General features: G+C 55.9%; 1 protein-coding gene across 2 annotated transcripts; it reads right to left on the bottom strand.

Moving 5' to 3' along the window:
* Nucleotides 1–1234: 1234 nt before the first annotated feature.
* HEXA (hexosaminidase subunit alpha) lies at nucleotides 1235–12745 on the bottom strand. Of its 2 annotated transcripts, none has more exons than XM_042804223.1 (14): nucleotides 12458–12745; nucleotides 8819–8917; nucleotides 8383–8448; nucleotides 8175–8221; nucleotides 7721–7831; nucleotides 6795–6896; nucleotides 6564–6696; nucleotides 5332–5512; nucleotides 4933–5019; nucleotides 4496–4568; nucleotides 3871–4048; nucleotides 3441–3531; nucleotides 2905–3033; nucleotides 1235–2437 (listed from the first exon to the last, which is right to left on the bottom strand). In XM_042804223.1, exons 1-13 carry the CDS (start codon nucleotides 12708–12710, stop codon nucleotides 2925–2927), a joined length of 1530 nt encoding a protein of 509 aa, XP_042660157.1. In that variant the 5' UTR covers nucleotides 12711–12745; the 3' UTR covers nucleotides 1235–2437; nucleotides 2905–2924. The 2 variants fall into 2 exon arrangements, with proteins under 2 accessions (XP_042660157.1, XP_042660156.1); XM_042804222.1 differs by having other exon boundaries at nucleotides 2929–3033; nucleotides 12458–12744.
* Nucleotides 12746–21486: the final 8741 nt, after the last annotated feature.

Below are 21486 nucleotides of genomic sequence, written 5' to 3'. Positions count from 1 at the left end.
CCTGCAAGCGTGGGGCTGCGGGAGCGCGCGCGGGGGCGTGCACAGGCAGCTCCGTGCCCGCATCGCAAGCCTGTGCAACGGTGCACAAGCGCGTGCGTGCACTGGCACGTGCGTGCGAGCGCAAGCGCACAACTGTGCGCAGGCGGGCACACGCAGGCGCGTGTTTGTGAGCACCCCTATGCACGAACACGCCCCCACGTCCGTGGGTGCGCGCGCGCGCACCTTCGCACGGGTACACACTTGCAAGCGTGCACGCGCGTGCGAGCACGTGCACACAGCTGCCAGTGTGCGCCTGCAAGCGCGTGCAAACACATGCGAGCGTGGCCCAGCAACGCACTCCACACCACACGCACACCCCCCCACCCCGGGTGGGGCTGGCGCCCCGGGTGGGCACCCACGGGTGGGTTTCGGCGGCGGCGCGGAGCGCAATCCTGCCGAAATCTGGCAGCGCGGCGGCAGCTCTCCGCCGCCGCCTGGGTTTATTTTTAAACCCGTTGGCCCCGAGTGATTCACACACTGCCTGCTCTCCTCTGCTCCCCGGCAAGTTTTACGCGCCCAAAATAGATGTTCTGGAAGGAACGGGCGGCGGGGCGAGGCCGCGGCGGGGGAAAGCGGGGTGCTCCCTCCCCGCCGGCGGGGATCCCGGCACTCGCAGGGGTGAAAGCGCTGCCAAGCCGCCCCCGGGGACGGTGGTTTTGGGGAGCTGCTGGTGCGAGACCCCTGTGGGAAGTGGGAATGTGGGGTGGGGGTTAACCCCAGGATTTAGCGGGGTTTGGGGGGGGGTCCCTCCCTGGGGACAGAGCACCCTCCTTGAGAGCTGAGCACCCACGGCCCCAGTCCTGGTGGCAGCAGCTGCCTGCAGCAACACGAGGTACCAACGTACACCACCTTGGGGAAAGAAATAAAAAAAAAAAAAAAAAAAAAAGGGGGAAGGGGGGGGGAAACCCCAACTTTTAAAAATAGGAGGGGATGATAACCCCCTTCCTCTGCGCCTGCCACCCCCAGAGCCCAAAGCGCTGCACCCGAGCGGCAAACCGCGGCATCCCAGCAGCCCTTCCCCTCCACCCCGAGTAACAGGAAAAGAATGATCCTTCTTTCCCCAGATCTGGCTCAATTTCCCTGCTTCGGGGTCGTTAGGCTTCACAATCTTTTTTCCCCCCCCACCCTAAGAAGTATCACTCCAGAGCAGCACTGCCTGGGTATCCCTTCACAGGAGGGTAAAGAAATGCAAGACTTGACAATTTCTGAATATATTTTAAAGTTCTATAGTAAAATGTTGCCAGCTGTAACAGCAGACCTCACTCATTTAAGACCAAGACACATGTACCACAGCCCCATCAGCCGGGACTTCTCCCCAGAGATTGGGAATCTTTGGGAAGCAGCTTCAAGCCAAACACGGCTTCCAGCACGGCAACCCCAGCCATCGAGGGACAAGAATCACGGTTGTCCCGGCTCCACGGGACAGCAGCACCACCAGCCTCTTTGGCAAGAAAAATACTACCTGAGCCCAAGCCCGCTGGGTGGAGGAGCCCTGGAGCTGGGCTCCCCGGCCTGAGAACGGAGGAGGAAGAGGAGGGGGGACGGATTGGCCAAACCCTGAGCAGAGGCGACAGCTCACCGAAGAGCTGGGCAGCAACACGGTAACATCCCTGCGAGGAGACGGCGTCAGGGCATCGTCTTCTCAGGAGAAGCCGGAGGAGGAGGTGGCAGCAGGCAGGGTGGCACGCAGGCAAAGCTCCTGCCTGGCCCTAGGCGGAGAGAGGAGACAGACAAGGACAGGAACCAACAGCCCAATGTCAGCCGCTGGTACGTGGAAGGGACGCAGAAGCAAAACCCGAGGTGGGGGTGTCCCCTGTGCTGGCACAGGCAGCGCCCTGTCCAGGCGCAGGCGGTGGGAGGTCAAGGTGAAAAAAAAAAAACAAAACAGGGGAACCCACACCTTCTCATCACCTCCTCTCTGCAGGGACGGAGTCCAGGATAGCAGCAGAGGCCAAACGCAGTTTACCCGGCCGAGCAGGCCCCCAGCAAGCGCCGCAGCCACCGGGACGATGCCGCTCCTGCGGCACCGCTGGAGCAAGCCCTACCCAGCTCCTACCAACAACAACCCTTGCACGGTCTCCCAAGCCCCAGCTGAGCACGAAAAGGCACCTTTTTCCTCTTTGGGGTCATTTATTTATAGATTTAAAGAAATAAAAATAGAAAAAGAGGCGAAGAGTGCACACTAAGGAAAAAAAAAAAAAAGTTCTTTGCAATGAAGCAAAAGTAGAAGCTGGGGGTGGGAAGGGTCCCTCTGCCAAGCCCCGGCAGCTTTTGAGAGAGAGAAGGCTCGTTGCTCCTGTGTGCACAGCGACCGAGGGCAGCAGGACTCTCCCTTCAAAACCCGCCGAATTCATTTTCGCAGTATCCTACATAGAGAGGCTGCGCCTGGACACCACGCCTGGAAAGAGAGCAGAGAGGCGGCGTGAGGGGGGGAGCAGAGGCAGAGCCCATGGTCACGGCCGGGCGCTCAGAGGAGTGCAGGGCGGCCGTCGGTGCCCCCCTTTCAGGCGGGACAAGGAGGGAGAGGTTTGCATCCTCGTTTTTTTGCTCACATGTGGTAGCAAGGGGAGTCTTCCTGGGGAAGGTGGTGCTGCAGGAGGAGGGGTGGGAATAGCTGCCGGGTCCCCCTTCCTCAGCACAAAGTCCTCCCCTCCACAGAGCCACCAGCCCACGCCGGCAGCGGGGGCTCGCTTCCAGCACCGCACAAAGCAAGCTCTGCCCACGCACAGGCAGCAGAAAGGCTTGGGATTTTCACTAAGAACAAGGGTCATTCTGCACCGGGGAAAACCCACTTCACCCTCACTGCCCTCCCCAGGGTCGAAGCCTGCCGAGGGTGGCCTTTGGGTTGTCCCCACGGGCCGGCACCTGGCTGCGAGGAGGGATGGTTACCCGAGGAGCTTGCAGCGGAAGTCGGCCAGCCGCACGTAGGCATCTTGCAGGTCCCTGACCGTCGCGTTACTCCACAGCCTCTCGGCGACGGCCCCAGCTCTCGGCCTTGAGGAACGAGGGACAGAGGTGGTCAGGTCCCGGGGGGAGTCGGGAAAGCTGCCTGCACAAAGCCCTGAGCTTTCCTGACCAAGCACGCAAAGGCACGTGGCTTCTGTGCATCAGCTCCACTCCTAGACACGTGCGGATCAGGAGTGGACAGGGGTGACAGGACAGAGACCAGCATTAAACACGACCCGGCTGCAGCGGCAGGTTGTACAGGAGCCTGTTACAGTCTTCCAAACCCTCATTTAAGTCTCAGTGATGCCGCTAGCAGCATGAAGGGGACAGGGACAAGCACCACACGCAGACCAACCCCGCAGCGTGTGGCACACGCCGCTCAGCGGCGAAGGAAAGGGGCCCGAGCTCTGCCCCACGCGACTCGAGCTAACCCCCCCCCACGCTGTTTCTCTTACCAGAGCCTGGGGGCCAGGTTAGTGACGTCCACGTATTCCCCCCACATGCACGCCTCTCCGCCGATCACCCGATCCTTCTCCTCGGGGCTGCCTGCCAGAGGACACAGCATTCAGGTGACGGGGTGTTGGAAGGTAACGGGGTGACGGACTGCCCTGCCCACGAGACGCCTGTAACAGCAGTGAGTGGCTCAGCTACGGAGGCCCTAACTTGCCCTTTTGGAAGCCCCCGCTGCAATCCCCCGGGCTGGGGGAGAGCAGAGTTGTTTTCTGCCAGCAGCAAGGGGACGGGACACAGCACAGGAATCAAGGACACGGCCACTCGGGCACCCTCACACCAGCAGCAAGGACAGATAAGTGAGACAGGCAGCGCTGGCGCCACCTCCAAGGGGCAAGTCAGCTGCCACAGGGGAAGGGGACACAAGGAACACACCTTCGAACTTCAAGGGCTCCACCTGGTAGGCTGCCATCCAGTCCTGCCCGTAGGAGATGCGGTTGAGGTACCAGGGGGCAGAGAGCAGAGCCCTGTAGCCAGCCTTGGTGACATTCGCCATCTCCTCCATGTAGGGCGTGTTCTCCTTCCACACATGGATGACGGTGTCTGGCCTCACCTGAGGAGCACCCATGAACAGGATCCGTGGGGCAACAAGAGCACCACCTCCCCCTGCAAGCAGAGTGCCCTGACCCATCCACAGCTTTGAGCTCCCCAACAGGGAAACTGAGGCAGACTATGGCTTGATTTTTGAGTCGCTTCCCATCTGGTTTGCAGAAGCAAGAGAGGGAGGGAAAAGCCCGTTCGCAGAGTGCCTTGGGCAGGGTTAAAACCTGCCTCTTGCAGGTGTATATACAAGAACCTGGAGGGAAGAGGCTGCAGACAGCAGTGCGACAAAGCCACGGTGAGGGCAGCTCACTGGCAGCACCATCTCAAGATCAACCCCGGTCCCAGCCCTTGCCAGGCCCAGCACAGCACCCCCAGAGCACACCAGTGTCTGGCTGGGGTGCTGGCACTGTTCACCCCAACACTGCCAACGGTGTTAGGGGAAGCAGGCAGCTCTCACCTTCACTCCGTTGTCAAACACCTCCTGCCACACGATATAACCTTTGCCGAGGGAAGAGATGATGTTCAGGAGCCTGGAGCAGAAAGAGGACTGAGTTTTGGGTCATCCCAACTACACTCCCCTCTCTCTGCTGGCTGCATACAGTCAAAGCAGCAACACTAATATTCTCAACGCCCACAGCAGGACGTGAAGGTAGGTGTTTCTGAAGGAGAAGGAAAAAAAGCACAACCCCTCACAGGGCTTCTTCTTCCTCAGCCTCAGGCTTTTTTGTGGTCAATCTCTCAATAAAACATGGCTAGGCTACTCCCTTTGGGGTCAGGGAGACATGCCCAAATGGGTGTGCTCCTGAAGAGGAGACCTGGTGTCCCCAAGACAGCAGAAGACATTTGTGCTGGTCACATACTGCAGCTGCAGGCCCACGATGCAACCGTCCTTACCTCTGGATGTAGAGCGACTCTAGTTTTTTGTAATCTTCACCAAAGCCCATCTCCTTCATGAAGGCACGAATTTTTGGATTGGATTTCCTGTGTACCAAAGAGAAGAGAATAAAACCACCTCAACCTGAGCTCTGGACCAAGGCCAAGACACGGCCAAGTCCTTCCCACATTGGTCCAGGGCTAGCCCTGGCTTTCCAAAAGCTGTGCCTGCGCCGGCACCGGTGGCTTCCCGCAACCAGCATCACCATGAGCACAGAAACCTCAGGCAGCACACAGAGCCTGGGGGAGCAGGACACCAAAGATCTGCAGATGAGAGCATGACCAAAAAGCAATGGGCTGGGACTCCAGTCCCAGATATTTTCCCCTAGTTGCCACCCAGACCGATGATCTCAGACTCACCAGCACGTGAAGTCCACCTCATCGCCACCGAGGTGAAGATAGAAGTCTGGGAACACGGTGCTGACCTCTTGAAACAAACTGGTCACAAACTGGTAGGTGCTGTTAAGAATGGGGTTGATGGGCCCATACGTCCCAGAAGGATCCTTGCCCAAATAGCAGGGAGTCAGGAGGCCTGGAGCACCTGGGTCGTAACACAGAACAGGGAGGAAGGGGATGAACGTGGTCATACGGCCCCATAAAACCCCCCAGACCCTCCTCAGTGCCTGCCACAAAGACAGAAGACGGAGCCACTGCACACCAGGCACAATCACAGCAGCAGAAATTTGATCTCTGGCTCAGGAAGCCTGATCTGATAGGGAGGGATCGGCATTCCACGCTCATCTTGTGCTGTGCTTCCCCCAGGCGCATCCACTGCTGCCCCAAACGTGCTCTCAGGTGAGATCAGAGCTCAAGCCTTTTAGGCTGGACACCCCTTTCCCCCCCCTCCCCCCGCAAACAGCTGCTCTGAGGAGGGGATACAAACACACCAAATCCTTGCAGGATGCTACAGTTTCCACCCTTGGTATCTCTCCCCACTGCTTTTTTGGGACATTCCTACAGGAAATCATGCAGAGAGCTGTTAGAAGAAAGGTAACGCCAGAGCAGCCCCCAGCACCCTCTCCCATCCCCATGTACCCACCGAAGACACGGAAGGAGGGGCAGCCCCAGTTTTGGCTGTGACAACATGCCCAGGGTGTACTCCACTACAGACCAGAGCATTTGGAGGCAGGCGAAGGAGAGAGAAAGACAAGGCAGTGTTTTCCTGGAGCTTCTTGCGCTTCCAGACATGAAAAAAGAGGCACTTGCAGTCCTCAGAGCAGGGAGCAGTGTGTCAGGACCGGGGCACGGTTGAGCAGCGCAAAGCAGCTTGGTCAGCTGTACCCCCAGTTAAACCCAAAATCCTCGCAATACCCACGATGTTGGTTTTGGGAGAGCAGGTGTTCCCCCCAAAAAGTCACCCAGCTTGGAACCAAGACGAGACGGAAATGTTTTCCTTTTGGATTTTGTTCCAAAAGTTGGACCGTTGGGTCCTACTTCCCCCAGATGATGGTTTGCTCCTTCTCAAGGCAAGCCCGTGGAACACAGCTGCACAAACCCAGCTTTTGAGATCCAGGCTGCAGATCCCCTTCCTCCCGCCAGTACAACTACAACTCTTCTCACAGCAGCAGCAGCATACAGGGTCTGCTCCTCACCTGGACCCCAGGAAAGGGTGTGCCCAGGGGTGTCGAACTCTGCGACGACTCTGATGCCACGCAGCCGGGCGTACTCGATCACCGTCTGCACGTCACTGGCCGTGTACACGTGGGTCATGGCATTGAAGGCTCCCTGGGGGAAACCGGGCAACCTCAGCGCTTTGCTCAAGTGCCGAGGGAGGGATCTGCTCGCCCTGGGCTCAGCGCTACACAGCGATGGGGCTGGGTTACCTGCTTGCTGAGCTCTGGGAAGGTGAAGCTCTCGTAGGGGAAAGACGGGTCATCCACAATGTGCCAGTGAAACACATTGAACTTGTTGTAAGCCATGACATCCTGGGAAGGAACAGGAATAAAGATGAACACGCCCTCCCTAACCCCTCTGAAAGGTCACCCAGCTTGCCACAGAAAGGGGACAAAGTCTCTGGGCTCCAAAAGGAGGACAAGGCAGCGTCCCCTAAACGCTCCCCAGTATCCCAGGTGGATTCAGACACCTCTCTTCAAACACACCAGCACCACAAAGAGCTGCAGAGGGCCAGCAGTACTTCTGCTCACAATAAAATCCCTGTTCCCGCTATAACTGAGCCAACGGTGGAGACCTGGAAGTTTAATTCTGCTTGGGATGAACACAGAACCACCTTTGCCTAATGGAGCTGGGAAGAAGTCAGTGTCTCCCCTTGCCTCAGAAACAACCCAGCCTCGGGGAATAATCTGGATCGCAGGAATCCAAGATACCTAAGGGTTTTCTTCCTTTATCGTGTTTACAAAGAAAGCTGAGAAATCACCCCAAAAGAGGCAGCTGTGAGTTACACAGGAGCAAACACAGCCAGGGGCACTGGGAAGGACCTCCAGCACGGAAGCATTTTCCCATGATGCACATCTTAAGCACAGATTAAGAATTGAGGTCAGGCTGTCATCCCACCCCAGCCTGCTGCTTCATCCAGGGACAAGCAAGCCAGCTTTGTTCAAAAACCCTGGGTTTGACAAGCTCTTCCTCGATGAGATGTAGATGCAGTGGCCGACACATTAGACTGCTCCTAGGATCTTTGGAAAGGAGCAAAAACCCAAAGAGCCCTCCAGGCTACTCAGGGAGCCCTCAGCTGTCACAGAGGAAGGGATACCCAACTAAACCACTTCGTCTCCCAGCACAGGCATCCTACCAGAGTTTCCAGGATGGCTCTCAGAGGCAGGTAGTGACGAGAGGTGTCCAGCAACAGTCCCCGGTGAGGGAAGCGGGGAAAGTCTACAATTTCTGTCTTGTTGATGTAGTACTGCATGCAGAGAACACGAGGAAGAAGTGAGCACAGCTTCAGGCAACACAGCCATTAGCAGGAGACAATCAGGGTCACCCTTGTCCACAGGGTTGGTGGGATGTGAAGGGGTACCCCCACTACCCAGAGTGCAAGCTAGCCAGAAAGAGCTGCAATGCTTTACCCGCTCAGGGCAGGGATCTGGCTGGATTCATGAATCTCTACTTGGCCCTTGGCGAGGCTGTGGTGCACTGCTGGAAACCCCCTCACCCCCAGCATCCCAGCAAACCTCAGCACATCCCAGTGGAGGGAGGAGCATTATGGAGAGCTGACTGCCCCCCCAGGAGATTAGGCCAGGACTCACCGTGCCATTCTCGTCTCTCCCAACGAGCTGGCTGAATGTTTCCAGGCCTGCAGGAAAACCACACAGAGTCCCTTTCTCAGCACAGATTCCCCCAAAGGAACAGAGCTCAATTAACAAATAAGTCTACGGAAAGAGAAAGGCACAGAGAGACATCCCCACAGGCCTAAGGCAGGGAGAGCGGGAATGCCTCACCGAAAGCACACCTCACCTCTGAGAGCTCCCCAGACGGCATCCGCAGAGAGCAGCAAGGAGCCTTCCAAAACAGAGAGCTTATCTGAAACACAGCATCAGAGGGGTCGGCGCTGGCATGAGGTCCCACACTCCATCACACGCTGCTACAAACCATGACAGCCTCAGCTACAGGGCTGCAGCAGCACCGGGCAGAAGTTCTGATACAGAACTGCACCCCGGGATCCCAGAGAACTGTTTTGGGGCTTTTTTTGTTTTAAACCTCTCCCACCGCTTTATCAGCCTCCTCAGGGAAGTCATTCCCTCCCTGTCTGTTTCTCAATAATAGAACGAGGCTTGCTGCCTCCCTAAAATTGGGGGTGAGTGCTGCACGGTGCTATTTCCAACCGACGGGCACAGAAACAGCCACACTCCCGCTCCAGTCACTCCCTCCCACTCCCAACCCTGATACTCACAGCTCTCCTTGGAGTCCAGGCTGGGAAACCCATCGCAGCCCGGCGTGGCAACAAAGACGAGGAGTTGAGTGCAGGGTGTGCCCCAGGGTTGCTCGTTCTCTGCAAGGGACACAGATCATGGACATCAACCCCATCCTGGCTCTTTTCCCCGTCTCCACCCTCCCCCCAGCCCAGCTAGCAGTGAAGGTGCAGGAGTACTCAGACTTTTAACATATGTGGCAGAAATGGGCACCCTCTCCTTCACCCCAGAGCAGGCACAGGGGTGTTCAGCAGGGGCTTCTTTCAACCAGGAGCACATGAGCTGATCCCAACCTTCAGCATGGAGAAGGTCTGCTGGTGAGGAAGCCCCCAGGGAAGGCTTTGCAGTGGAAGCTTAAAGGAGCACACAAAAGAGGAGAGACATCAGAGCATGGTCTAGGCAGCAGTCCCCCAGGCTTCCTGGACACCAGCCCCTGCTCCAAGCAATATCCACGCCTACTCAAATCTTCTCCAGGGTGGTGAAGAGCTTCATGTTTCCAAACTCTCCCAGCACTGGGGAAGAAGCACAAACCCAAAAGCTCTGCTACCCTACCTACGCTTCTTAGAAAGTACAAAAAAACCCTGTAAAAAAAAGGGTAGAGAATGAATCCAAGCACACTGCAGAGTTGGGCTGAGTTAGAGGCCACCAGAAGGTCTCACCCAGCACAGAAAGGCTCCCGACCTACTTCGCCTTCTGCAGAGCAGGTCCCAGACGCAGCGGCTGGAAAAATAAACCCAGTCACATTCAGACGCCAAGCAGGAGCTCTGGCCACGCTTCCTTATCTGAAGGAGCACTTCCAGGGATGCACAGGTCTGAGTCCTCACTGGAGTCACTCCCCCAACTCCAAAGGGAGGCGTCCAGCCTTTGGTGAGATGCACGGGTCTACTCACAGCAGTCTCTGGCCAGGAGGAACGAGGGTTAGTGGGGTGGGACCTTGCTAATCACAGCCGAGGTCCATGCCTACACCCCCACAGCATTCCCAGAACTGCTATGACCACTAAAAATTAAAAAGCTTGGCTTTGAGTGAACCTGCTCAGAAGCCAGGCGTCAAGCAGACTTCAGAGAGACTGTGGCACCAGCAGTGCTTGGGTGAAACGCAGAGAGCCCATGCTCCAAAGCTTGCAGGAGCCAGAACCCCCAAATTTTCTCCATGAAGGAATGGCAAAACCTCCGTGGAAAGAAGGGAAACGGCTTGAAGATAGCCCTCTGTTTTGAGCTTTCCTCTCGGGTACAGACGAGCCGGTAGCCAAGGCAACCTCGCAGATGTGCGAGCTGGCACGCCAGCACAGCAAGACCTGCTCCCTTTGCTCGGCAAGACAACAGCCACTCTCAAGCCTGGGGACGCAGAAAACACTCATTCTGTTGAGAAGCCGTGACAGAATTGGTCCCACCACCACGCACCGTGTTTAAGCCCGTGCAGGGAGACACTGCCAAACCCAACCACAGCCTCCTTGGCCGAGGAGCGGGCAGGCACCGCCGCTATCACACCCAGAGGGCACTGCAGATGGGTGCAGCAGGGATCAGTGATCCATCAACCGCAAAGGCTGAAGTTCATGGTTCGAAAGAGCGCTGTGAAGGCACACATCAAGGTAATTACAGTCAGGGACTGGAAGACAAGGACGCCAACACAATGATTGTGGCAGGTTACCAGCAGGAAGACATCAGGGATGAAGGGTCCTGGCTTGAGTTCCACACAGGGTCCTGGGTCTCTCCGACTCGTTTCGGAGCTGCCCGGCTTAAGGACAAGAGACAGGGAAGAGCAGCAAAGGAAATCCAAATTAAAGATAAGGGAAAAAAAAAAAAATTCTTCACCTTGAAGGTGATCAAACACTTCAGCGAGGGCTCAGTTCACCATCCTTGGAAATACCACAATTTCAGCTGCACACAGCCCTGAGCAGCTTGACTCAAGCACAAAGTTGGCTCCAACTCCAGGTTTGACCCTATTTTGAGCAGGGGCTTGACCAAAGACTCCCATATGTCCCTCCTAATTTAAATTAGTCTCTGTTTGTACACTTGCAGTCCAGGATGAATGCAGAGTTTGGACATGATCTTGCATGCTCATTAAATTGACAGAGCAGCTTTCTGAAACAGACAGAAAATGGTTTCTGCCATTTGTTTCCTCTATTAAGAGAAACTACTTCCTTCCATTCAGGGTTTCCATCGCCTGTTCTTACTAACCACTCCCGAGAAAAAAAGAAAAAAGGAAGGCAAAAACGGAAAAAAAAAAGCCTTAATCGCATAGTTTGAGCATCATAAAGCAGGGCATATGGAAAGCAATGAGTATGAGCTCGATCTCGTGATCACGTGAAGTTGCTCCAAGTGATGAGATGGTCATACTTCCCCTCCGAACAGGAAAATGTGAATAACTGTATCAGGTTTTTTTAGTTCCTAGCAGCAAAAAATGAAGTAAGAGGAGTATTCTTCAGCTCCCAAATCAAGATTTATTTCTATTGCTACTTACAAGAGTTGAAGAAATAAAATAAGCCAAATGGTTCTTCTCAGTGTTTCAAACTTGCCTTTGTCAAAGCACGACGCGCTCGAGATGAAGCAGAGCGGCTTCTGCTTTGATCAGCGGCGACAGAGTTCACGCTGACATTTAAAACACTCGGAGGCAGAGTTACTAGCTCTTTCTGATGAATGAAGCATTTCATATTCCCCAGATATAGTGCTTCAGGCTGCCGCAGACCCACGCAGAGACTGAGCATCCGTGCGTGCCGGCTCCCCAGCCTGCGTTTGCCTCTGCAAACGCAGCCAGGGAATTTCCTGCATTTCATCCCAGACATGCAACGGGTGCTATCACGAAGAAGTCTGGGGGCAAGAAACCTTTACAACCTACCCCAAATCAACCCCAGGCTTTCAAAGCTGTTGCCTTTCCTCGCCTTACCCTAGAATTTCAGGACGAATCCAAGAGCTACTACCTCTCTGCCAGAAAAGCCACGCTGCCTCAGGACACTGAACAGCTCAACTTTGGCAGAGTGCCCCATGGCACGAATAAGAAGCACACATGAAGCAACAAGAGTCTTTCTTCAAGGTAAAGCTTCGCACTGCACACCAAGAGCTGCTAGAAACAGGAAGAGCCAAGACTTGGGAAAAGCACAGAAGCTGGAGCGATTGCAACACTGACAGCAGCTCTCCCTGCAGTCACAAGAAAAGGAAGCAAAAGGTAGTGCCGGGGAGCTGAAACGAGATCTGGAGGAGATAAAGAAAGAGCAAACTCTTGATAGCAAGAGGCAAACTCCTTTAAAGAAACGCAAGACAATTAATGCTCACTGTGCCAAACAAGATTAGGTTTTATTTTAAAACGTGCGTGCCGCAGGCACTGCCCTCCACATACGACCGCGCCACGCTGCCCTTCGCTACGAGACTCGACTCAAGCCACCGCGCCATCAGACCACTGCCACCATCTCCCCTCGCCGCCAGGCCCTGCTGCCCTGAGGAGATGCAGCCACACAAACCCCGTGGTTTGACACCCCCCCCCCACCAAATAAACGAAGGTTTGGTTTTGTGGGGGTTTTAAGGATAAATCCACATACGAAAGGGCCAGGCGCCCTTCCAGCGGCCCCCTCGTGGGGGAGGCCGCGGAGCCCCCCGCCCCGCCGGCAGCCCCCGCCCCGCCTCACCGGTCGGGCGGGCGGCGGCGAAGAGCAGCGCCCAGTACCGCTGGAAGGCCGCCTCCAGCACGGCGCAGCCCGGCCCCACGGCGGAGCCGGCGGCGTAGGCGAAACGGAAGCGGCGGGGAGGCAGCGGGCAGCGGCCGCCGCCCGGCGGGGAGCGCTCGGCCTGGGGCTGCGGCCACACGGCGGCCGCCGGCTCCAGCACCGCGGCCACCGCCGCCGCCGCCACCAGCAGCAGCGGCGCCCGCCCCGCCGCCATGTCGCGCCCCGCAGCCGCAGGGAGGGGGCGGCGCCGCCGGCCGCGGGAGGGACGCCCGCGAAATGGCAGCTCGGCCCCGCGGGGCCCGGCCCGCCTCCCGCCCTCACTGCCCCCCTCAGCCGGCGGCCGCCCCCACCGCCGTCCCCACAGCCCGCACCTCTTTGGAATAAAGCCACAAAACCCTCAGGCTCCCCGCCGAGGGTCGCTTCTCACCCCGCCTTCAGAATTTAAAGACCCTGCGCCGCGCTCCCTGCCCCCCGAGGATGCCCTTGGGGAGCCTCAGCGGCCTGATTTGGGGCCTGAGGAGAAAATCGGCGATTCGAAACGCGTATTTCCCCAGCACCACTTCCCAGCTGTGTGGCTGAGCGCGCACATGCTTTGGATGCACCTTGGGGTTTGGCATCTTTTGTTGGTACCGCGCATTTTTATGAGGAATGCTGGATGTAAATCAGCCCTCACACGGGTTTCCAGGGATATTCTATCGGTGGTGGGTGAAATACTGGTTGGGTCATGCAAAAAGAAATAGGGGCTTTATCCCATGGTGGAGCCTCACAGTGAAGTGTTGCAGAGATGTTTTTCGCACAGGGTTTGGCTTTTGCAAGGAAACTGCCAACCTCAGATGAACTCTTTATTTTGCCTCCTCCCTTCCAGCTCCGCAATCCTCCGCAATCCCCAAGTCAAACAAGGACCCTTAAGCCCAGGCCTTACCCATCTATTTGCCAGCACAATGCTACCAGCTCCTATATAGGAATCAATTCCATCAAATTCTTAAAAAACTGCTGTCCCAGACCTCCTGAGCAAGCAGTGAAGCCACCAGAAAACACCTAACTAGCAGGAGTGTTGGAAGACAAGCCACAGGCATGGGGAGCAAGCAGAAAATTAAATAAATGCCATGGGAAAAAAACATGAAAAGGGAGATGGACCCATCGCACTAGCACAAGATGAAAAACTACTGCGTGAGCACAATACAACCATCGAAGGGTCTGGTGGGGAATTTAAGGGGTTATCCCTGATACGAGCAGCATAGAGAGAACCACGATCAACAGGAAAAAAAAAAATGCAGGAAAACCCCTTAAGGAACTTGCTGTCAAAGGTTACAAAAGCACCCGCACAAAGCTGGGGGCTGGTGGTGAAGGAAGAACTGAGAAGACATGGAGGAACTTCAGTGGGAACGGAGAGGGATGGAGTGAGGGGCTCACTGGGGTTGAGGGAGCCTGGGAGGTACCAATGAAGGTTTTGCACGTGTCATGGAGGTGGAGAGGTTGTGGGTATGCTAGGCAGCAGAAAAGGATCACAGTTAGGTTTGGGTCTACATGGGATTGTGGGAATTTCATGAGATTAGTGAAAACTGATAGGGGATCTTAAGTGGGGGAAGTCAGGGAGGGGACTAAGGGTCACTTGTACGTAAGAGAGCTAGACTCCATCAGAAATGGGAACAAAGAGAGCCAAATGGTGTTGCCATGAGCTTAACACCTACACAACTCTATATCCTACTCCTGCAACCTTGTAGAACAGCAAAGGCCACCCATCCACCTGAGGGAGAATGAGTCAGGAACCAAGGACAGGCACAACGTGGGCCGGGCAACAACCTCACCAGCTGGGCACAGCTCCACAGCCAAGTGAACAGAGCACAGTGGTGACAGCAGCAGGGCCCCTCAAGAGTCTAAGTGTCACCTGGCAAAAGCAAGGCACCAAGATAACACCAAGATCACCCTGAGAAAGCCTAGGAGCAGAGGCACCTCCAGGAGAACTCAGAAAGACAATGAAATACTCAGACCTCAGCTTAAACGGAGCTCCTGGAGCAATGGGTCATGGGTGTAGGTCCCAGGTGAGGCTCATCAGGGCAATTAAAGACTGTTGGTGGCTTCAGGCTCCTGACAATTCTCACCTGTTCCTTGTTTTTCCTGCAGAGAGGTGGCAGGACCCTCATTCAGCACAATGGCACATGCCAGGCTGCTTCCTCATGAGTCGTCCAACTCCAGCACCGTTGCTCCAGGACGTTAGCCCTTCTCTGTCTCTGTCCACATCACACAGCAAGAAAGGACCTGGAGAAGGACAGCTATATTCCCACCTGTGTTGGACGTCTGGGAAAAAGGCCCCTGTCGTTCTTTGCGTTCAAGTTTTCCTCTACTTGTCTCAAGGCTGCTGCCGGTCTACGTGAAGCCTCCGCAGTCGTGAGCGGGGTTCATTGCCTCTCCCTGTGCAAACCTCCGAAGCGCCAGCTGTTGCCACGGCTTTTCTGACAACATTCATTTTAGTATTTCTGGTCTTTTCTTTAAGTAGTTTCACTGTATTAAAATTGCAGGGGAAGAAAAATCCCCCAAACCAAGACAGTTTGTTGCTGCGTTGCATCAGGCAATGTCAGCAGCATCAGCAGGGCTGCACTTCGCAGCGTGTGAGACTGAAATGCGAAGGTGCCCTGGCCTGAAGTGAATCCTTATTTCAGTCTGGGAAGGGTGGCGTGTTCACCACACTTATGTAAAGCATTGTGATCATAGCTTTCAGTTGAAATATTCAAGGCTTTCTATGGATTCTGTTGTTGTTGCTATTTTAAGGGACCTGATGTCTCTGGGGGATGACTCAGAGAAGTTCATCTGTAGCTGGCCGGCATTAATCTAGACTAACAGTCTGATTTGGGAATGCATCTTTACATAAGAAAACTGCTTAAACATGTGTCTAACTTTGGAACTTGGCTAAAAGAAACTGGTTTGCACGCTGTCCTTCATCAGGCATGGAGCAGTAGTCGGCAGTTGCTGATGCTTTTCAACAGACCAGCTTGTGGTCTCAGAGCATATCTCCAGGTTGATATGTCCACCTAGGGAGGTTGGCCTCTTCAGGCTAGTTCAGGGAGTAACAAGCAGGGAGTGAACACAGAAACACAAGGTTCAGAGCTTACCTGTCCTCCTGTGCCGCACCTCCTCTCGCCTGAACCCGGACCGCCAGCCCCACAGCAGGGACGTACCAGCTCAGAGGCACTTTAGTGTCGGTGCACGGGGCTAAGCTGGCGGCTGAGAACATTCCACTGCCCCAGCCAGGTGAGACCCGTTGTGGAGGTACCTGCAAACCCCCTCTTGTCACCTCTTTGACTGCAAGAGCTGGAAGCCAAGTTGCTGGGGGGACTCTGCAAAAAACTGTGCTGCACCGGGACTCTGCTGGATTACCCGCTTACTGCCGACAGTGAATTTGGTAGAAATCCAAATTAATTGTTCTGACATAAATTGTTATAAAATCTGGCTGGTGTCACACTTGGGTCTTGCTGGTTTGTTCACCTTTGGGGCATGAAGGTGCCCTTTGGGCTGTCAGTGCAGTTCCTTGTTCCACAGCATTTTTTTAAGGTATAAACCCATTTATTATGCTGCCTAATTCCCTGTAACGTTGGCTGCTTCTGCATTTAATCAGAAGGGTGTTTTGCATACAGATTCCTCCACTGGTGAGAAGCGTATCAGCCGGTGAAAGGGGGACGGAGGAAGCCATTCATGAAAACCTTCAGAGAGCATGAGTTTTCTGTTTGCTTTGCTCTTCAAGCTAAACACTGTCTAAGCACACTCACCCCGGAATGAAGCCAGCTGTCAGGTTGAGGGACTTGCTGGTGGTGTGGCTGGAAGAAGGCTTTGGAAAACACAGATCGTCTTCTGGAAACACCTGCAACTGCCTGCAGACCTCTGACTTGAATTTTGACATCTCAGAGGCTTTCTGGGCAAACTTACACTCTCTGTTTGCTTGTTTAACTTCCCTTTCACCCTCGGTAAAATAATGATGGTATTTGGATTGCAATCACAGGGGTTGCAGCCATGCGTTTGTTGAAGCGACCTTACTCGTGGTGGTGGTCCGGGAGGAGTAAGGGTCAGCGTGTGATGGGTCTTTGCAGGTGTGGACCCTCCTGTTGCATATCTCCGTATCCCAGGGATGATACTGCTCAGTGCAGTGCCACAGAGGCGCTGGCAGGGAGCGAGCCATCTGCATGAGTTCATGCTGATCTATCTGCTGTTCCAGCTCGTAGCTGCTCTGTGCAGACAGAGAGTATGCTCCGCTGGAGGTGAGATGACAAGGACACATTTCCTCCTTTTGGGTGACATCGCTCTCCTCAGTGGCTCCCCTGAAGTTTGCTGTGGCCGTGGGCGCACCAAGCAGCAGTGGCAGGCCACCAGCCTTTGCTGCGCCGTGACCCGAGCTGAGGTTTTCTACCAAAACCAAACTGTGAGTCGTTGGAGAATGGGTGAGCCTCCCAGCCTCTCCCCACTCTGCCAGAGATACCGGTCTCCGAGGGAGTGATGGGGGGGGGGGGGGAAAGCAGTCTCCCCCTGGGCCCCTACACCACAGACTGTGAGCTGCTGAGGTACCAGCACCCATTTCATCGAACAGAGAGGTTCTTGCATTTAAACACCCAGCAGGAGCCAGGAGAGATGAGTATTGGAGCTTTAGCACATGCACAAAGATCCTAAACAAGACATGATCCTAAATCCATGTCCAGGGTATTTTCACCAGCCAGATCCTTCAGCTAACAGCTCAGCCCATAAGGAACTTCAATGCTTTCAGGAGCTGAAGCAGGCTGGTGTATGTCAGGCTGCTTTCAGAGCCACAAGCACGTATCCCTGTGCTTTTCAAAGCACAGGATGACTCATTTTCATATCTCTACATTTCCACCTTGACCACCGTGTGTCACGCTAGATGCTGCCATCAAACGGTTTAGCAGATGCACGCGGTAAATGAATTTCTCAGCACAGATGGAGTTGAGCAGAAGGGACCTCTTCAGATGGGAGAGCACATGTAAGGGGAGCGAGGCCTGGGAGATTCAGAGCGAGCAGGCAGGAGCGGGTCTTAGTGAAGAAGAATATTTCAACAATTACGAACTTAAAAGCGGAGTTTAAGGCAAAAAGCTTGAGGTGAGATGCGTTAGTCTGAAGGATTGGGATTCCTGACTCAAGCTCAGCCTGGTGGTATTTGCGCTATTGATATTATTTGAAAAGCCTTTTCCTCTGGATTATCTCCAGATCACACAGCTTTGGGGTGGCTGAACAATCGGCAGCGATCCGAGGGGCATCTCAGCCCACGCTGACGGTCAAGGTTGTTAATGGGTGCACAGGCAGCCAAAATCAAACCCTCGGCACGGGGAAATCTGGATTTCCTTTCGCCCAGTGCAGGAGCTCCGTGTGTCTCTGGTGGTGGAGAAGGGCTTTTTCCAGAGATCCCTCCTGGCTCAAGGAGTGGTGGAGCAGCAGGGAGGGTGGGTGATACGGGAGGTTCACCCCGAATCTGCGAGTGAACCTCCCAGGGCAGGAGCCCAGGGGTGGTTGTGGCGTGGGGCACCAGCACTTTCGCAGCATTTTGGTGTAGTGAAACGGGGCTTGTCACCAGGAGATGCTGCGAGTTATTGCGGAGGCTGAGTATTTGTGGCTGCCATCCCTGGCTGCTCTCCATCACGGCTGTGGGGCTGAGCTGGAATCAATCTAAGCCCGTGGATGCGCGGTGACAAACTCCTCGTGCACAGAGGCCCTGCTCCCGTAAATCCTGTAAGCATGTGCTTAACTTCACAGAGCAAGGTGATTGCAATGCAATATTTTATTCTTGTCAGCTTCAGTGTTAACAGTCACTAGAATCACTTGGGTAATTAAGCTCTTGCAAGAATAAAATGAAAAAGCGTCAGGTGCCTGTGGAACTCTAAATCATTTTTCAGAGTGGGTAGAAGAGCGGTTCTCAGGTTTTCTCGGTAGCTGGACTCCTAAAATCCCCAGAGACAGCGCAGATCCCCTCAGGATGAGCTGAAGGCAGCAGCCCTGCCTTTCTCAGGTGCCTTTTGCCAACCATCTCCAAGGAGCCGGGGTGTGCCCAGGGCTCTGTACGTGACTGTTGGGTCGGAAACTTTGTACTGAAAGGAAGATCTTTTGCAAAAGGCACGGCTGAAATTTCATTACAAAGAGTATTTCTGAGAAGTATTAGTGTTTGAACTGAGGAGTAAATGGCAGCAAAGTGATCACTGTCTTATAGATAAGGCTGGGACTGTAGGAGAGAACCACCTTCTCATGTCTGCGGGATGGCACGGGGATGACCCCGTCACTGTTTATGTGTGTTTATGACTGGGATTATACAAGAAAGGGAAACGGTCGGATGCCCAAGGAGGTTTAAATGTGTTGCTAAATGTCTGTGCTCGGTGCCGCTGAAGCACGGCTCTTCCTCTGGCCTCCTGGAGGGCTGTGCGAGGCGATGGCTTTAGCTCGGTGTCTAACGGCTCACCCTCGCACGGCTTCGCGCCGAGGATCCGGGAGCTCTGCAGCCTCGGCAGGGGCCAGGAGAGGGCAGCGGGGAGGCGCTGGGGCCCCCGCCGCCGGGATGCCGGGGGGCAGCCGGGGCGGGGGGCCGGTCCCTGCCCGTCCCCCGGCACCGCCACGGCCAACCCGGGCGCTCCCGGGCAGCCGGAGGGGGAAAAACTCCTTACCCAAGCACAGTGATAACCCCGTCCCGGAGGGGAAGGTCAGCTCGGCGAAGGGCTGGAGCCGGTCCTGCGGGCAAGAACAAGCTCTGGGAAGCTGCAAAGCTCCGATAAAGCAAAACCCCGCTGTCTAGGTCAACGCCTTTCCAGGCTCCTTGGGGTCCGGTGGGCAGATGCGCAGCCCCACGCTGGCTCATGGCGAGGAACCGGGCGTGTCACCAGCTGGGCAGGACAGTGCTAGCACAGAGCCCCGGAGGGTGACACGCAGTCCCGCTTGGGGACAAAGTGTAGGGCGAGGACCTGGCGTGAGCAGCTGAGCCCCCGCGGCTTGACGTGTGAGGTGGGACCAGCCTGGCAAGTGTCCAGCTGGTAAGTCCAGGAGCTGAACAAAGCCTGGGCTATTTATATTTATGTAGGGCAGGATGATTAATGCCCGGGCCTTTGCCATTCCAAATAAGTAGGGTAATTAGGAAACTGGCTTTATTTACTAGGTGGCTTGGCATGAGGCAACGTGCGTGCCTGGTCCACACCCCCCCGCGCTGTTCCTGACCCAGGCCGAGCAGGGCTTGGGGACCACAGGCTGAACCCGGCTGCACGGTGGGGACAGCGGGCGGTCGCAACAGTAGTGAGCTTGCTGGAAGCCAGCTGTAATGCTGCGGAACACCCAGAGCTGATTTTCAGAGCTGCTTGTCTGTCTGAAGGTGTGGACTGGCACCCGGTGAGGTTTCTAGAGACATCTACCCAGGACATGGGGCACTTAATCTGCTTGGGTCGCCAAGGGCACCTGCCTGCATCACCCTGAGTTTAAACCCCTGTCACTGCCGCCAATCATTATGCTTTCCGTGCTCCGGCAGAAAATAAACAACCTTTTGGAGGCAGTTTCTAATTTTCTGCTGCTTCACGAGGTATTGAAACATGGGCAGGAAGCAGGACCCTGTTGCGGCGTGTGCTGCAGGAACACAAAGCGCTGTGTTGACTCCTGCCGCAGAGAGCTGACGGAACTCGTCACACCTATGCTGCATACCACCAGGCTGAGTCTCCTCCGGGCGTGGGGGCATCTTCATCTGGGTGGAGTGGGTGAATAATATCACCACATCAGAACCGCCCCACTTCACCCCGGGAAGAAACGATTCCCCCGGGGTGCAAGGAAGTGGAGGATTAGTGCCATGGCGCAGAGGAGGTTGCCCTGGAGCCCTCCAGGGGCTGGGCCGGCTTCTCGCATCTGCAGTGAACAGCAGCAGAGGGTTTGGTAGCAGCTGGCTCTCCTCTGGGCCAGGCTGCAGCCTTGTTTCCAAGCCAACCGGAGTCCCTCACACTCCCCAAACGGCTGCGAACAATAAGCCGGGCTCGCCTCCGCCGTACCAAGCTGAGCACGCCTGATACTGGCAGCAGATCTGCCCTGGCCACGCTGCCGCCACGGCAGGGAAAGCTGAGGCGAAGGGTGCTCAACCCCTGCAGCACCCCGACATCTGCCCTGCCCTTCGCCGGCGCCTCGGTGTCCAGGCGAGAGGCCCCAGCAGGGATGAGGCCACCAGGGAGACGGTGCTGGCCCCGTGCCCCTCTCTGCCAGGAGTGCTCACCGATGCCAGGCTTGGCCCCGGCCGTCCGCTGACGGGAAAAAGATCTGTCTGTGGTCCAGTGATAAAGCCACTCGTGTATTCTGCCCCCCGCCTCCCCCCCTGCGAAATGCCAAATTAACAAAGAACAAAGGGAATCAAGCCTGGCACCGTCGTGAAAAAAACGGGTATTACTATCTCCGCTGACCAGAAGGCAGAGCTGGAGCACGGAGATGCCACCCAGCACAGCCGGGGTCCCTGCTGGGGGTAGCAGGCATACGTTTATCCTATGGTTTCACATGACCTTCTGCCTGGAGCTCCTCAGTGCAATTTTATTCTGATTTTTGAGGCAGAACACCCTATTTTCCCTCACATTTCCCTCACATTTCCCTCACATTTCCCTCACAAGTTTCTCCCCACCGCCGGCGCGGCACCGCTCTTCACGTAACGGCAGCGCTGGGCTGCCAGGACACCCCGAGGAAGGCTCCGCGCCCCAGCCTCCACCGCAGGTCCCCGCCACCCCCAGCCCCGCGTCGACGGCGGGGCGGGTGGGGAAGCCGGTAAACCTCCTTGGCTCCACCCGCCGCACTCAGCATGGCGCCGCGCCGCGCTCAAGATGGCGCCGGCGGAGGTGAAGGGGGCGTGTGTGGAAAGCGGGTGTGTGGGCGTGGCCTGTGTTTGGTGTGGGGGGGGTGTGTGTGTGTGTGTGTGTGTGTGTGTGTGGCGCGCACTCAAGATGGCTCCCGGCGCGGCGGAGCGGAGATGGCGGCCGCCGCGCAGGCGCGCGTCGCGT

The sequence above is a fragment of the Tyto alba genome, unplaced genomic scaffold (genome assembly GCF_018691265.1).
Source record: "Tyto alba isolate M040663 unplaced genomic scaffold, T.alba_DEE_v4.0 Super-Scaffold_41, whole genome shotgun sequence".
NCBI lineage: Eukaryota > Metazoa > Chordata > Aves > Strigiformes > Tytonidae > Tyto > Tyto alba.
Note: the sequence above shows the minus strand (reverse complement) of the source record. Positions and strands in the feature narration are given on the sequence as shown.

What these genes read in the sequence shown, in the direction of transcription:
- HEXA (XM_042804222.1), bottom strand. Translation starts at nt 12,710, where the DNA reads ATGGCGGCGGGGCGGGCGCCGCTGCTGCTGGTGGCGGCGGCGGCGGTG. An exon ending in CCTGGACTCCAAGGAGAGCT is followed by an intron (nt 8,449 to 8,818) that starts GTGAGTATCAGG and finishes GCTGTGTTTCAG; the next exon opens with ATAAGCTCTCTGTTTTGGAA. An exon ending in CACCCTTTCCTGGGGTCCAG is followed by an intron (nt 5,513 to 6,563) that starts GTGAGGAGCAGA and finishes GTTACGACCCAG; the next exon opens with GTGCTCCAGGCCTCCTGACT.